This window comes from Ictidomys tridecemlineatus, chromosome 1, assembly GCF_052094955.1.
Source record: "Ictidomys tridecemlineatus isolate mIctTri1 chromosome 1, mIctTri1.hap1, whole genome shotgun sequence".
Taxonomy (NCBI): domain Eukaryota; kingdom Metazoa; phylum Chordata; class Mammalia; order Rodentia; family Sciuridae; genus Ictidomys; species Ictidomys tridecemlineatus.
The window spans coordinates 147,306,989-147,324,606 of NC_135477.1; the positions used below are offsets into that span (position 1 = coordinate 147,306,989).

At 35.8% G+C, this 17,618-nt stretch overlaps 1 protein-coding gene across 3 annotated transcripts; it reads right to left on the reverse strand.

Moving 5' to 3' along the window:
• Nucleotides 1-889: 889 nt before the first annotated feature.
• Nucleotides 890-12,027, reverse strand: LOC101976749 (neuropeptide Y receptor type 6). Of its 3 annotated transcripts, XM_040273063.2 has the most exons (3): nucleotides 11,939-12,027; nucleotides 11,766-11,857; nucleotides 890-6,024 (listed from the first exon to the last, which is right to left on the reverse strand). In XM_040273063.2, the coding sequence occupies exon 3, from the start codon at nucleotides 5,847-5,849 to the stop codon at nucleotides 4,734-4,736; it is 1,116 nt and encodes a 371-aa protein (XP_040128997.1). In that variant the 5' UTR covers nucleotides 5,850-6,024; nucleotides 11,766-11,857; nucleotides 11,939-12,027; the 3' UTR covers nucleotides 890-4,733. The 3 variants fall into 3 exon arrangements, with proteins under 3 accessions (XP_040128997.1, XP_077905008.1, XP_021587288.1); XM_078048882.1 differs by lacking the exon at nucleotides 11,766-11,857 and having other exon boundaries at nucleotides 11,939-12,024; XM_021731613.3 differs by having other exon boundaries at nucleotides 11,766-12,010.
• Between the last annotated feature and the right edge of the window lie 5,591 nt (nucleotides 12,028-17,618).

Consider the following 17,618-nt stretch of genomic DNA (forward strand, 5'->3'; position numbering starts at 1 on the left):
ACTTCACTTTTGCTGAGGCTTTGAACTTGTGATCCTCCTGTCTCAGCCTACTGAGCTGCTGGGATTACAATTGTGTACCACCACACCTGGCTTGAGACTTTTCTTTGATATGAACTATTTTAGTCACTCTGAACTTTTTTCAGGCAGCTTTCAACCTAACTTAAAATACATTAAAAAGCTTCAGAACACTTGTGCATTGTTGGCAGGAATTAAATAAGTACATTCATTATGGAAAGTAGTGTAGAGGGTCCTCAAAAACTTAAAAATAGAACTACCATATGATCCAGCAATCCCACTTTGAGTACACATTTGAAGGAATTGAAATCAGTATGTCAGAGAGTTGTCTGTACTCCTGCGCTCATTGGAGCACTATCCATAGTAGCCAAGATAGAGAATCAACCTAAGTGGTAACTGATGGTTGAATGGTTAAAGAAAACACACACACACACACACACACACACAGAGAGAGAGAGAGAGAGAGAGAGAGAGAGAGAGAGAGAGACAAACTATTATGTCTTTAAAAAAAAAAAGGAAATATGTTAGTTGTGACAACATGGATGCACCAGGACAATGTTATGCTAAGTGAAATAAACCAGGCCCAGAAAAACAAATATTGTATGATCTCACTTACATAGGAAATCTAAAAAAAAGTTAAACTCATAAAATCAGAGGGTAAAATGGTAGTTACTAGGAGCTGGGAGTGGGTAGGATTGGAAAAATGTCCAAAAAAGGATACAAAATTTCAGTTAGATAGGAGGAATAAATTCAGGAGAATTGCTGTGCATCATAGTGACTGTAGTTTAATAACAACATATTATTCTTGAAAATTGCTGACTACATCTTAAATGTTCTCATAACAAAAATGAAAAGTATGTGAGATGATGGATATGTTAATTAGCTTGATTTACCAATTTCAATGTATAGACCTATCAAAGCATATTGTACACTGTATATGTATATAACTTTTATTTGTCAACTAGATTGTATATGAAAAAGTAAATTAAAAAAAATTAAAGCCTTCGAAAACTGAGACATTGAATTACCCCTCTGGCAAAAGCTTCAGTGAGAATGAAAATTCTTTAAAGCTGTGCCTTACAATTTTTCTTTACCTCACACAGTGCCAAGTACATTATAAAGGCTTAATATGTTTTTCTTGATTTATTATTATTCTGTAAAAACCAAAGCTTGCAGGAAGAGAGACAAGCCTTTTCCTTAGGCTTTTGAACTATGCTGTTGAACCTTAGCAGCTTCTTACTGCTGAATCCTTCTGCAGGTTGATTCATCAAGTTATTTCCACCTTTTTCAGAATATACATATCCCATATACTGAGCACATTTAAACCACATTTATATAATCTGTATTTTGAATAACTTTTGTTGTTGATTATCCATCTTGGAAATTGGGTAATTCTGCTGGGGATCTTTTAGGGGCAGGCAGAAAGAAAACCGAGGGTACTTATTGCAAGAATGTTTTAGCATTTTCTCATTCATCTCTGGTTCCCTGGATAGGAACATGCAGACTAGTTAGTTTACTGATTCTCTGAGTGTTTTACATGGGTCTTTTTTTTTTTTTTTTGATCCTAGTAATAGTCTTCCCACTCCTTCCCCGCCAGAAAATTCCAAAGATATGGGAAATCACTCCAACTCAAAATGATTAGAGGTCAGAGGACAGAAGATTTTTGGAGTACTAGCTAGAGAAGTCTGTTTCTAGGACAACATGGCAAATGTCATCCAGATTCCTAAAAAGGGGAATATAGGCCATCTGGCACTGCAGTGAAGCAACTGAGAAGAGGAAGTCTTGTGTCATTTATTAGGTGGCTCAGTGGTACACCAAGCTGATGTGAACCATCCACAGATACTATAAAAACAGAGGAACGAGGCTGATTTCCCTGGAACTCTCATATGAGTTTCATCTCTGTGGGGCCTCTTGGTTTATATTTCCATGATACCTTTTTTACGAGCTACTTACATACCTGTGTTCTCCTGCTTATCATAAGGTAAGTCCCTTTGAGGGTAGAGACGACCATTTTAAAAGTCCATTTTCTTCACCACTTTTTTTTTAAATAAATAAACACAGAAAAGACTATTATTGATAGTTATACCACTAGTGACTCATTTCACAGGAGCTCAAGCAAAGTTTAAAAGGAAAAACAAAAGAGCTTTACAGAGGAAAATTGCTCTTGTCATGGAGCCAGACAGAATTCATATTTAACCATATACAGGGATTTATTGTGAGTGCTGCAGGTGGAGTCAGTGTTAGAAGAGACTGGGCATATAAGTGTGGGTGCCAGGAGAGAGTAGTAATAGGGTCTAGTGCTCTTTCCTGTGTTTAGTGGTTTGATGAGGAAACCAGAATCAGTATTTCTTTATCAAGCAAATCAAATGCCACATTGGATCTTAGTTATAGGACTAACCACCATCACAAGACGTGGAAAGGATATCCAGGGAGACTGACTGCTTCCTGGATTAGGGGTAACAGTCCTGAACTTTAGGATTCTAAGATGATACCATTTGGACTTGGTATTTAGCTAAGAATATTTGCAACCAGTACTGTAAGACTATTATGTTTTAGTTCATTGAAATGCTTTTGTTGTTCATTTATCCCAAAATGAAAGAAAATTAAAAAGCTGAAGAGAATTAGACAGAGGGAAAAAGAAAGAGGGAGGGAGGGAAAGAATGGAGGGGAAGACAAAAGAAGGAGAGCAGAAGAAAGGGAGAAAGGAAGACAGAATGGGAGAAAATTTTTCACCAGAAGAAAAAAAATCACAGGTATTCAGAGAATATTGAATTCAAAAGAAAATACATTTTTACATAAATAAGCTGCATTTCAAATTTTATAGGTATAAGGGAGATTCATCCAAAGAAGTGATAAAGCTCATGAGAATTTAATGAAAGTCTCTGAGCAAATGGCTGTTTAAACAGTAATTTAGTAACTTTTTTTTCAGCATCTTTTTTAAATTTTTAAATTTTTATTTTTTTTAAACATCAGAAATTTATTAGTTGCTCAAAACATTACATTGATCTTGACATATCATCTATCATACAATTGTTTCAAATGGGGTATGAATTCTTATTATTCCCATGTGTTTTTGAAAACAATCTGATTCCCATGTATAAGTGACTCTGTTGGGATGAGGGATCTTTTAAAAATGTTTAAGTGACAAGATATATGCAAGGTTTTAAAAAAACTGGGGATAATTATAAAGTTGCTACTGATGAAGTCCCTTAGACCTAATAAAAGAGTCATAATGACCCTTATTTAGTATACATAACCAATTCAGGATATAAAGCCATTTTGTATTGGAAGCTCTATCTCTATTGGCCATTAGAGGTTAGTTAAAGTGATTTCTAGCATAATTGGAGTGCTAAAGAATTTGTGGTCAGTTCTAATAACATGTATGGCATTGTAGTAAAGAAAATGTACTGTTGCCATAAACTAGAGAATCTGATTCAGGCATGGGAATGAATTGCAATTACAATACATGGTTCAAATGTTATGTTAAAACTATCCCTTCAATCTGGGTTTCCCCCCCTATTTTCAGGGGTTCATGACTTGGCCATTAGAGATGTTACTCCAAGAATTAGCATTAGCTTGGATAATCTGTGGGTAAGTGAATGTGTGTTGAATTTTGGTTTTCTTTTAACATGCATGTTGGGTGAGAGGGGAAATAAACCTAAATTCACATAAAGTACAGAAAACTAATTGGTTATTTCATTTTAAATACTTTTTTAAAACTTCCCAACTTTAACCTTGTTTGAAACTGCTATTTACAGTTTTGTTAGGGATGAGCCAATGCATCTAAATTCTCAGGAGGGACTTTATTGGGAGATATACCTGAAGAGATGAAGCAGGCCCAGATCCCTAAGATGATAACTTTGTGATTTAGAAACCTGAATTTTTCCCCCTCTTTTTAAATTCTGGAAAGAATAAATTGGCATGCCTGCAGTTTATAAAGCTGGTCCCCCTCCCAGTTAATTGCAGTCTGATGCCAAGAGTCACCCTTTGTTAATTACCAAATAGTCTGTGTTACCAAGGACTAACATTTTAAATTACTCAGCTCTATCCTCATGGGCCTATCTATTAAATACTTCCAATTATATTTTCAGGATAGGCTTTGTATATTTTTATTGGTTATTAGAATCCTATGGTATATTTGTGGTATAGGAATGTTGTGGTAAATTGTTTTTCTATAAATATTTTGAAATTTAAAAAAAATCCCTTCAGCTTTAATGTAAACTTAATTAGTTACCTGATTAATAAATTATGACTTGTCTAATTAAATTGAAGTTACTTGAGTGAAAGTTACAGTTTCCACCTGAAAGTAGAAGTGACTCACTACTAAGGAGGTATGGCATTGCTTTCACTAGGCACAGCCTTAGTAATAATTTCTGTGGGTAATCCACTGAACAACAGACCCTGGGAGTGTTGTTCCTAGCCATCTCCACTGCTTGCCTTTCTGTCTGCTTTCTCATTTTATTCTCCACCAAAAATGCTGGTGGCTGGGTTGAATTATTAGAGTTCTTCTTTTAAGAAAAGGCAAAACGGTTGATTTATGCCTCTGTGTGTTAGAGTGTACTTTGGGGCTTATGAGACAGACAGGCTAATCTGAAGCAAGACTGAGTATAAAGTTGCTATATTTTTTGGTTTTGGTTTCTTTCTGCACTCTGCCATTTTCCTCACCACAACCTCCCCTTTCATCGAAGAAGAGCTTTGCTATAAAACATCATCAGTTTTTATATACCTGTTGGTAGGTGAGCCAGTTTTAAAGATCCCTTAGATTCATCTGTGTGCATAGCGGAGATGGCAATATTTTCATATCTTTCCCGAGGTGCAAAGCACCAACAGTGGTGAATTAACACCACGAGGTCCTTCTGGAAATTTTTGTTGAGGAAGCCATAAAAGAGAGGGTTTATGCATGTAGAAACCATAGCAACCAAGTGGCAAACTACAAATACCAGGTTATGTTGGCAGCTCATCAGCACCTCGTGATACCAGTCAAAGATTACATTGAAGATGTTCAAGGGCAGCCAGCAGGCTCCAAACGTCACCACGATGGAGATCAGCATTGTGTTGATCCTCTTGTTCTCACTGAGCCGGCTCTCATTTTCCCTCTTCCAGTCTACTTTCCTGTTTCTCTTGCGGAGGCAGATAACAATCTTCAGGTAGCAGATGAGGATGAAGCCCAGAGGAACAAAATACTGGAGCATAAACAAGGAAGTGGAAAAGAGGAGCTGGTTTATTTTGGAGGGCCACTTCTCTATACAGGCCACTCTGTGGGTGTAAATGTCCGTGGGGAGAGAGAGGTTGCGAAAGGGCTCATCAGTGAGGTGGTAGGACAGGAACAAGGGAATAGACAACAGAAGGGAAATGAGCCAAATAAAGCTGATGGCCCAGTAGGCATGAGAGATGCTGGGCTTCCAGCCACGGGGGTTGACAATAAGCTGATATCTTTCGATAGCAATTAATACAAGTGAGAAAATGGACACAGAGATTGAGACACTCTGCACATAGGAAGTGAGTTTGCACATGGTGTTTCCAAATATCCAGTGGTCCATCAGAGTGTAGACGACTGTGAAAGGGATGCACATGATACACACCAAGATGTCAGAGAGGGAGAGATTGGCAATCAGTATGTTAGTGACGTTCTGAGCTTCTCTCTGCTTCTTAAAAATGATGATGATAAGAGAGAGGTTTCCAAAGAGGCCCACGATTAAGACCACAGTGTAGACTATGAGTAACAATAGTAAGGCAAGATAAGGGGGTTGACAGGACTCAAAGTAGAAAAATGCAGAGTTATTGCTCTTTGCACTGGTTTTATTAGATGCTGGCTGGTTGAGGGAAGCTTCCATTATGTCAGGATGGGTAAGAAGAGGTTTTCTAAGTGTGCTTGGATAGGATTTTGACAATCAATTCTTGGAGGTACCTTGTTCTGAGGCTTCCAATGAGTAATGAGTAGTTTAATCTTCCCTGATCTCTGATCGTGTTTGATGAAAACATGAAAGACTTGAGCCTGATCTTGAGACCCTAAAAATTAAAAACAAGCCAGAATATTAATGCAAATTCTTAACCATATGGATAATTCTGTAGGTGGAACAATGACCCTTGAGGACATAGACAAATATCCAGTGGGTCTCTTGTATTTTTACCCTCTTCTTACCTCATCTCAGGGTCCATCAGCATAGTCTTTAGAGCTGGTGAGGCAGGAAATGTGATGGCACCCCATTAACTGGGTAAGACATCTCAAATACACATTTGCATCCCATTAACATCTGTCTGTTGTTTTTTTTTTTTTTCAGGGTCATACAAGTATGTAGACACTTGAGCCCACAGACTTTAAAATCATAAGGAAAGAAATTATGCTATGGAAGTCAAAGTACTGTTTTGGGTATTGGGATCTAGTATGGTTTAAATGTTTGCATTCCCTCCAAAATTCATGTCCCAGTACAACACTATTAAGAAGTGGAGCTTTTAAGAGTTGATTAGCCTATATGGGTTTTACCCTCATGATGGATTAGTGCCTTATAAAAAGGAATTGAAGGAGTAAATTTGCCCCTTCGGTCACGTGAGGACACACAATTCTTCCCCATCAGAGAATGTAGCAACAACCATTCTGGAAGCAGAGAGCAGCCCTCGCCAGATCCCATACCTGCTAGCACCTTGATCTTGAACTTCCCAGACCCCTACAACTGTGAGAAATAAATTTCCAAAGTTTATAAATTCTGCAGTCTGTGGCATCTGTAGCACAAAGGCACTAAGACGTGTTCAAATTAGGGCATTTCTCTGTGGTATCTGTATGGCTTTGGCATAAATCAATTACCTTTCCTCTTCAATTTTCTATCTGTAAAAAAAAAATCTGATTTGTTTTGAGGAGATCATGCATAATAAGATCATGCAACTAAATTCTCAATGTAGAGCACAGAATAGGTGCTCAGAATATGTATGTTGAATAAAGTTTGTCAGCTCCACTGTCTAAAGCTCATCTATAGCCTTTAGATTGAGGGCTAAAATCACAGCAAATACACGTTCTCTTTCATTCTTATTGCTCAGTTTCTTTTACCAATGTCATTATGCTTTTTTTTTTTTAAATCAACTTCCTAAAGAATAAGGCAACATGGAAAGTTGGTTGGGTTTTCTTTTCCCCCTTCCACTTTGACCTCTTACCATGTGTTCTCTTTGGACCGGAAATCTCAGCACTTAGAATGAATGGCAGAGAGTTCATCATATGGTTGCTATGGAATAACATTTGTCTTCTCTTCTTTTCACTTTTTCTATTCTCTGGGGCTGAAGTCATACTTTGTACAGGCAATTTTGGGGTACACTCTTCAGATTCTGGAGGTCAAAGCAAGACTGCTAGTACCTAGTGAGCTACCACTTAGAATTAACTTTATTTAGAAACTATTCCTCCAATTCTTCTTCTTCCAGATCCCTTCTGACTGACTTCTAAAGGAAAGAGGGGCCTTGGTCCTAAAGCTTAGCATAGTATATGGTGGTCATATTCCATATAAGGGTGCACAACAGGCGTGATGAACTCTCTGCCATTCATTCTAAGTGCTGAGATTTCGGGCCCAAAGAGAACACATGGTAAGAAGTCAAAGTGGAAGGCGGGGGGTGGGGTGGGAACCCAACCAACTTTCCACGTTGGCTTATTCTTTAGAAGTAGAGAAAGAAAAAAAAAAAAAACAACCCATAATGACATTGGCAAAAGGAACTAAGCAATAAGAATGAAAAAGTACTGTATTTGCTGTTTGAAATTACCTGGCCTATTCACACATTCTCCCTGAGTTCAAAGGCTTAGCAGATTATTATTGGAAATAAATCACCTTAAGAATACTTATGTCTGTAACCCTTTCAACAACTGATACCACAATAAAGAACACTGTTAAAATACCATAGATGAATGGAAACTGTTGATAAAGACAGTGTGTTTTACAAAGAAAGATTTTCAGGGACTTGTCTGTGGCTCCAATGTGATGTGGTGATAAGGAGAAAGAGCAACACTTATGAGGGTGGTAATAGCAAAAAATAATGGTCTCAGGCTTGGGTGATTCAGGGGTCCAACAGACCTGGAAAGGCTCAGGGATCCTGGCTGAAGGGGAATTTTAAGATAAATTAAAGGTCTTTATGACAGTTGATAGACTAGAACTAAAAATGAGAAACAGAAAGCTTTGATTGCTAATTAGAGGCCTCCTACCAAGCACTTCCCACTTGGAGAAAGGAAAGAAATGAAAAGGAAATGAGTAATGACTACATGTATAGCTTGGTACTCTCAAATGACACTGGACTTTCTCTTAGGACTCATGTCCTGCTGCTGACTATTTGATTTTGGGCAAGCCACTTCTCTTGGCCTCAGTTTCTTCATCTGTACAATGAAATTTTAAAATGTCCTACCTATTTCACATCTTGTTAAAAGGGGCAATAAAATAATATATTCAAACATTTTTATAAGCTGTTAAAAACTGTGCAAATACAGTGCTCATTATTGTTATTATTATTCTTGTTGAATATGTCAGTCGTGTGGGTGGAATGGATCAGGCCCCAAATGGCTGAAGTCAGGGTCCCTCACCAACACTTCCGATGGACTATGTTATGTTTCTTTGTGTGTAGCCAAAGCTGGGAACCAGCTATGTTATGGTTAGTCAAAGCCAGAAGCACTCTGATTCAGCACATATACAAGAGGTCATAAACATTAACATGTGAGCATGCTCCCCTCTCTATGTAAGCCAGTGTGCCTTCTTTGTTTGAACTGTATATAAAAAGAGCCTATGAAAATGGTTTGGGTGGAGAAGTAGAGATGGCTAATGGCTATGGCCACTTCCAAATAAAGGATGACCAATATTCCTAATGTGCCTTGCATTTTCTTTCAATTGCCAGATCCTTGAACCTAAGTTCCTGGGCCTAAGCCTTGCCCTTACCCCAACACCCCCATCCAACAAAGGGCTGAAAGTGATTTTATATCTGCTGTACTATTTATTTCTCCAACATCAAGTTTTTGTTGGGAAGGGGTGGGAATATTATACCTACATCTCATAGAGCAACCAATGCACAGAAAGGCCCAGGAGTTAGCTCACACCATACAAAATCATCAGTCTTTTGAGTGTTTTTTTTTTCCCCAACTCTTATTACTATAATAAAGAAAAGCTTCCTATGAATTCTGCAACGATAGGTCTGAATCACAGTTTTCTCTTTACAGATGTAAAAATTCACATAATTTTGCAGAGTTTTTGGTTGATTGGTAAGAGATGGGAATAAAGTTGGTAACCCTTGTATTGCCCATTCTTGTTGATTTGGGATGTCTTCCTAGCGCATGGGGAATCACTCACCGTCCTGCAATAGCAAGTCTGAAACTTCATGGAGACCCTTCTTTCCTGTATGCTGACTAGGAGCAAAGTAAACATTTGCTCCCAGTCTATAAATTCCTATAGAGGCTTGGAGCTCAGAAAGGCCAGAAGAAGATTAGATGGGCTTCATCTGGGAGGGACTCAAAGAGGAGTGCAAGAGTTACATTATCCAGTTGCCCTCTGCACAATTCAGAGAAGATTAATAGGAAAATCCCCAAATATGGACGTTAAATTGCAACATGGATTACACTTTACATAATTGGTATCTATGAAGTTAAAATATTTAAATCTAGCCTATCTGAAAGCAAAGTAATGTTAACCCCTGATTCCTAAAAAAATTCTTGGGATACATTTCTATTTTAGGAAAGTTCATCTCTGGCTAGCTTGATTGAAAGTGGCCCAGAGATTGAGATCTCAAATTAACAAACAACATTTTTTGCTTGAAAAATGCCAGTAATTTATTGCACCTACCTGGAACTGGTTCTATTTTTGTCTCCTAATGAAATACTACAACAACATTGCATTAATTTTTTATAATTTTGTGTTTGCAAGTTTCATGATGAATTAAATAAGAGCATAATGTCCACTAAAATCTCTCTGGACATGTTTATTTCTGTATATGAATGTCTTTTTGTTAGCATCTATCTTTCTTCTTTTTAGCCATATAATTCTCTTTTGGATAGCAGGTAGGGGTAGACTTTCTGTGGATTTGCCCTTTGGACTTTTTCAATGTTTTCTCCTGACCATTCATTGTCTTCCCCTCTTTCTGTTTATCTGTCATCTCTACCCTGTTTTCCCCCTTTCCTTTAATTATCTATAACACCAAAAAAAATAATAAAGTATATTTCAGATTATTTGCAACTACATGTTGATCTGGAAAAGACTCTGAAGGTTTTTCATATATCTCTTTTTACAGATGCCGCAGCTCTCAGAGTTACATGTTCTTTCCACTATTTTCTGCTGCCTCCTGTTTTATATTTCTTGAATAAAGTTCAGTATTTCCTATTTTTAATTTTTAAATTACTCAAACAACATTTTCTATTTTTTTTTCTTTAACTTTAGACAAAATGAAATTTTGTACATGCCTTACTCCCCAAGTATGCATGTGAGAGGCTCAAAATCAGAAACACAATGCAAACTCCCCCTCCCTGAATTCTCTTTCCCTTTCCTTAAATTTCTAGGATTACAGATTCTTTGATCATGCTGATGTAGATAATCTCTCACCCTTGTCTAGGGCTCAGTGATTTTCAAATTACTGGCCCATCCCTTACTTAATTCATCTAGAATACCGGTGCTGACCAGGTGGGTTTTCTTGGGCTCTATGGCAGTCTTGAACTTCAGATAGTAATAATATTTAATACTAATTTACAAACATCGAAGTAAGACTTGCTCATGTTTGCATACTTAGTAGCTAAGCCAGAAATAAGACTTCTATTTTTAAAATAATATACAAACCAATATTTCTAGTTTATTTGGCCATTCATTTTGTAAAAAAAAAAAGAAAAAAAATCAGCCCAACTAATCTTTTCTGTACCGTGGAAACAAAAAAAGAACTGGAATCTCTGTAAAGACACATCTTAGAGCTTATGCTCAGAACACAGCATTACATTAAGTATCCACAATAAGCACCTAGAAACAAATCCCTCCTTTCTCACAGCCTTATTAAAAAGTATAATTGGTCTGGTTATTCAACATTACACAAACTCATTATCCTATTCAATTATTTACTCATTCAAAAAAAAACCAGTTTGTGTCTATTGTAGAAATGTGTGCTATCTTTAAAAGTGTGAGGATTACATTTGACCCATGCATTCTTTTATTACACATAGTTGGATTTTCTCTGCTGGAAATAGGTTATGTGTTTTTTCTAGAATTTGACAGTTGCCTGAGCCGATATAAAGTGTCTATGGAAAATATACACATTTTGGTTCCCAAAGCTAGTCTTAAAATCAAGCCAACACAGATTGTGTCTGAATTGGCTTTAATTTTCTTTGAAGATTAATGACTCAGCTTTCCATTTTAGGGATGTTGAGGTTTTTAGTTCTTAAAATAAAATTACATCAAATACATCAAAAAAGGAGAGCTTAACTCTGTCAATGAAAATAAGTCTACCAGGTGTTTATTTACTAACTGATAAACAACAGTAATCAAAATCACATTGTGCCAGAACTAGCTTTTGGTGATTCCTTTTGACAGTTTTTCTACATTGGTGCATTTGAAAGCTGTAGAGCTGTTTTTCAGATCACATTTAAAAAAAGAAAAAAATACAATTGCTACAATTAAGCCTAAAAGCATTGCAATTTCAATGTTTAATGATTTTCACACATTTAAAAACTGGAATATTTAAACATGAAATACCTATCTGAAAAACACATCTGCAAGATTTTTTTTTTCAGCATTTTTGAGGTAGGTTTCCCAATTTCTTACCTGTTGGAAATTTTCAGTTCTATTGCTATTCTTTTCATCTTCTACATGTTTTCTTTCTTCATTCCCATTATTACTATTTTGAGTTTATTTCTCTGTCAAAGGAAGACATATTAGCCATCTCTCCAAGTCCCAACATCCCTTCTTAGCTTATGAATCCACTAAACAATGTATACCTTCATTTCAGAAGCTGCTCCCTAGAGTTGGAATCATTGCACCGAGGACCCAGCTCTGGAATCCAGTGGCGCTGAAGCCACTGAGGAGCTGGAAGGGAGGAGTCAGGAATCTCAGCAGCAGTGAGATTAGATGCAGCTGTTTAAGACATGCATTCACAATGTAGCTTTCCATCATTTTGTAGCCATGATAATAAGAGGGCATCTTGAAATTCTGTGCCATTTTCTAGCACACACACACACATACACATACATAATAGCATATTATACTCCTTTGAAGTATCTATTTTATATTTATGCTTATTTAAAAAATTTATCTTTGCCAAAATCAGACATTTGACTTAAATATTCCTGGAGAAAAATTTTTATTTATTTATTTATTTAGATGTGGTGCTGAGAATTGAACCCAGTGCCTCACACATGCTAGGCAAGCACTGTACCACCAATCCACAACCACAACCCCCTTCATGGAAAATTTTAAGTAAACATTAATAGTTGTTGAACTGGACGTGGTGGTACAGACCTGTAATCCCAGAGGCTGTGGAGGCAGAGGCAGGAGGATCATGAGTTCAAAGCCATTCTCATCAATTTATCGGACCCTAAGCAACTCAGCAAGACCCTGTCTCTAAATTTTAAAAAAGGGGGGAGGGGCTAGGGATGTGGTTTAGTGGTTAAGTGCCCTGGTTCAATCCCTGGTATCAAAAAAAAAAAAAAAAAAAAAAAAGAGGGGAGGAGTCTTCACATTAATTGTTGTTCTTAGAGAATTTACCAGTAGTTAAGAGATGGAATTTATTCCAGGTTTTTCTATAATTTATGAGATTAATAGAAATACCTTTAAAATTGAAATTAATCCCATTTTTCTTAGTAAAGTATGCATTATAATACAAGATTTTTGTCTAACATCTTGAAACTGGCAACTGAGCTGCTTTTGGACTGTAACTCAAAGTGGGGACTGAAAAGCACTTTTCCTGTATTTGAAAAATTATCATAAGAAGGGGGCTATTCCTCATTGTTACAAAAGGCCAGAAAAGTAAGATTTAGACATACTCCAGTTAGGAACAGACAGAAAATGTACATCAGTGCCTTCTGGTGAATGTTTGAAGACTCTAGAAACAAGGCTGTAGAGTATTAGGTATGGTTAAAAATATTTCAGGCATGAATTAATGGATTGGCAAATGGCATTTGGAAATATTTCCTAACCTAAGGATTCAATAATGGAGCCCCAAATTCTAGAACTAAGCCCGGAGAATCAATTCTGTTTCTCTACCCAAAACATCAAACCAACCAACAAAAACTAAAAGTTCTCAGGTGGTCAACATTGTTAAAATTGTGTCTCTGTGTTTTATAGAACCCTACCAGGCCACTGGCGTGGTGAAATAGAAGGTAGGGTAGATGAGGGGTATACTGAAGGAGTTGAAGCCAATCTATTCCTCTGGAGGATGCAGAGGCCCATACCTATCTTTCTCTGGTCACCTTGTAGCAGTATTCCTATTACTTATTTATCTGTTTCTAGTTGAAATATGGAGAGTGCAGAAAACTTTGGAAGATTGTAGGGCTTATTGAAAAAAATATATCTTTTCAAATGATAGAAAAAACTAGCAGTGGCCACAGGTTTGGTGGATACTAAGAGATCATCTTAACCGTACGTAATATTGATAAAGATTTTGGGAGGCAGCTTGAGTTGGATAGAGCCATCTCTGAATGGATTCTCTTGTGTCACCTAGATGGGGAGCTGTGAGCTTCTCTCTGAGCTTTTAATTCATTTTCTATAAGGTAAAAATTGCTACCTATCTTGCAGGATAATTTTGAAGGTTAATGATAGGATATATTATATATATCTATAATCTATCTATCTATCTATCTATATTCATTAAATGGTAGTCATTGTTGTTTCTGAGAATTTTCCTTAGAAGAAAGATATAACCTGGAATAAGAGCAGAGTTCATTGTTTTCTGTTCCTATATCCTTTCCCAAAGAAAGTCTAGAATAAGTGTAGGAAATATCATGGTAGCACCATGGTAGCGTTAATTTCAAAACGGATATTTGGTATATTTGTTCTAGGGGAAGGTCCATTTTTGTTATCACTTTTTCTCACCTAGGTACAAAGAGAGTTATAATTTGTTTTACAGCTTGGTTTATAATGAGCTGATGAAGTGTCTGTTTATTTTCTCTTCCTCAAAGAAACTGCTTTGACATCAGGATTGGCTGTTTTTAGAATCACCTGGCAATCATAAATGCCTTCAAGAAAAGGAAAGCAGGCATATTGGGATAGGAAGACCAAATATTATAAATATGTCATTTCTTCCTAAGTTAAATTGTAGAAACAATTAAAAAAAATGTCTTACAAAAGAATATATAAGTGAGAATAGCTTTAAAAATTGAGTGACTAAGATGAAAATCAAGATTAACTACATTAAATATTTTAAAATATTACAAAGTATCAGCAATTAAGTTAGTGTAATGCTGGATCAAGAATTAGATCAATGAAACAAAGAAGAAATACACTAAAGATCATATAAAATTTTTATTTTATTTATAATTTTATTTGCATATAATAATTACATATATTTATGGGGCACAGTCTGGTTATTTTATATATATATATATATATAATATATATATATAATGATCTTATCATAGAAGTTAGCATTTCCATCTCCTTAAATATTTATCATTTCTTTGTATTGGGAAACTTTGAACTCCTCTCTCTGGTTCAATATAAATGATACATAATGAGAGATTATTGTGAACTATAGTCACCTGCCTGTTCTTCAGAACCTTAGAACTTATTCCTCCTATGTAACTTGTATTTTTTGGTACCTATTTCTAGCTTCCCTCACTCTTCCCTTCCTCTTCCTTCATAAATTGTTAATATCTGATAGAGAAAGCAGTAAGGCTTTCTGGGGAAAACAAGAATTATTTTGTGATTACTAAGAGTAGTCAATTAAGGGTCTAGAAAAAAATATTAATTTGGTTCCATTCTGTATATAAAAATATTTTTAATTTAACTTCATACTGTATACCAGAATAAGTTCCAGACCAAAGAATTTAAAGTATTGTTAAGGAAGTCAGTTCCTATGACAATATATTGAAGTATTGGGCCTACATTGTCTTCTAGCAGTTGCAGAGTTTCTGGTCTAAGTGCTAGGTCTTTGATCCACTTTGAGTTGACTTTTGTACAGGGTGAGAGATAGGGGTCAAGTTTTTCATTATTCTACATATGGATTTCCAGTTTTTTCAGTACCATTTGTTTAAAAGGATATCTATTCCCCAGTGTACATTTTTGGTAACTTTGTCTAGTATCAGATAACTGTATTTATGTGGGTTTGTCTCTGGGACTTGTATTCTATTCCATTGGTCTTCATGGCTGTTTTGATGCTGGTACCATGCTGCTTTTGTTACTTTAGCTCTGTAGTATAATTTGAGGTCTGGTATTGTGGTGACTCCAGCAAAGCTCTTTTTCCTCAGGATTGCTTTGGTTATTCTGGATCTCTTATTTTTCCAAATGAAATTTTATAACTGATTTTTCTAGTTCTGTGAAAGTTTTCATTAGTATTTTGACTAGGATTACATGAAATCAGTATACATGTTTGGTAATATGACACTTTTGACAATTATGGATTCTGCCTACCTAACATGTAAAATTTTTCCATCTTCTAAAGTCTTCTTCAGTATTCAGTTTTCATTGTAGAGGTCCTTCATCTCCTTTATTAGATTAATTCCCAAGGGGTTTATTTTAGGTTATTGTGTATGGGATATTATTTTTTCAGCAGATTCATTATTGGAATATAGGAATGCAATTGATTTATGTATGTTGGTCTTGTATCTTGTTACTTTACAAAATTTGTTTATCATCTCTAGAGGTCTTCTGGTGGCATTTTTTGATCTTTTAAATATAAGATCATGTCATCAGCAGAGATAATTTGATCTCTTTTTTTCTTATGTGTATCTCTTTAATTTCCTCCTCTGAGATTTCATCTCACTCCAATCAGAATGGCAGTTGTCAAGACTACAAATAATATGAAGTGTTGGTGAGGATATGGGGAAAAGGTACACTATATTGTTCATGGGACTGCAAGTTATTGCAACCACTCTGGAAAGTAGTATGGAGATTCCTCAAAAAAATAAAACTAGAACTACCGTATGACCCAACTATCCCATCTTCAGTATATTTCCAAAAGACCTAAAATCAGCATACTGTAGGGATGCAGCTACATCAGTGTTTACAGCAGCACAGTTCACAATAACCAAACTATGGAACCAACCTAGGTGCCCTTAAAGAATGAATGGATAAGGAAATGTGATATATATACACAATAGAGTAGTACTCAGTCATAAAGAAGAATGAAATATGGTATTTGATGATAAACAGATGGAACTGGAGACTATTGTGCTAAGTGAAATAAGTCAGGCCTAGTAAGTCAAAGGGTACATGTTTTCTCTGATAGGCAAAAGCCGTCCAACATAAGGGAAAAAATAAAAATGAAAAGAAAAGGGAGATTCCATTGATGGAATAGAAGAAAGACCAATGGAGTAAAGAGAGAGGATTGATGGGGAGGGAGAAGAGATGGGATAAGGGAAGAACAGTGGAGTGAATCTGACCTAACTTTCATATATATATATATATATATATATATATATATATATATACATATATATATATATACACACACACACACACATACCACTTTGAATCTCACCTTCATGGATAGCCACAAGACACTAATTTTTTTAAAAAAACTAGAAAAATAATTTGAAATAAGAAAATAGACTAAAAGTTGCTCAATACACAAGTAAATATATGATCTCTAGATGGAGAAGGATTTTTGAAACTTCTTCCAATTTATGTGTAATCTCATCAAGGAACTCTTCCTTCATCACCCTGTCTACATAGTCCACCTCCACTGCTTTATTCTCTACTATGGCACCCAATTTTATTTCCTTAATTGCACATATAATAATCTATAGTGATATTTTTTTTAAGTGTATCAGCCTGATCATTTATTGCCTTTCTTACTAAAATGCTGTTAAGGCCAAGAACTCTGACTTATTTACTGCTGCAAATTCAGTGTTCTTGGAAAATAGTAAGTCTTCAGTGAATATTTGTTGAATGAATTAATGAATGTGCTTGAACTCAATAGAAGAAAGCACAAAGTAAAGGTTAACTGAGTTTCCTCTTTAAATACATTTTAGGTCCGGCATGGTGGCACATGCCTGTAATCCCAGCAGCCTGGGAGGCTGAGGCAGGAGGATTACAATTTCAAAGCCAGCCTCAGCAACTTAGTGAGGCCCTAAGCAACTCAGCAAGATCCTGTCTCAAAATTAAATATAAAAAGGGCTGGGGATGCGGTTCAGTGGTTAAGTGCCTCTGATTTCAATCCCTGGTACCAGAAAAAAAATTTTTTTCAAACTTTTGCTTCTAAAATATTGACATTATCTAAATCAAGACACAAAAAGGGGAGAAATATTTGCAACAAGTATGATACAAAAGATAATATTTTACATTATCAACATATATTTGAATTGACAAGAAAAATACTAAGATCCTGATATGTAAATAGGCAAATGATATGGACAATTAATAAGAGAAAATATGAATTAAATATTTGAATAAAAAGTTTCAACTTCATTAGTTAGAGAAATAGAAAACAAAACAGCAATGAATTTTCATTTTCATTTGTCA

Excerpts from the sequence above, each read along its gene's own strand:
- LOC101976749 (XM_040273063.2), bottom strand. The coding sequence starts at position 5,849 with ATGGAAGCTTCCCTCAACCAGCCAGCATCTAATAAAACCAGTGCAAAG.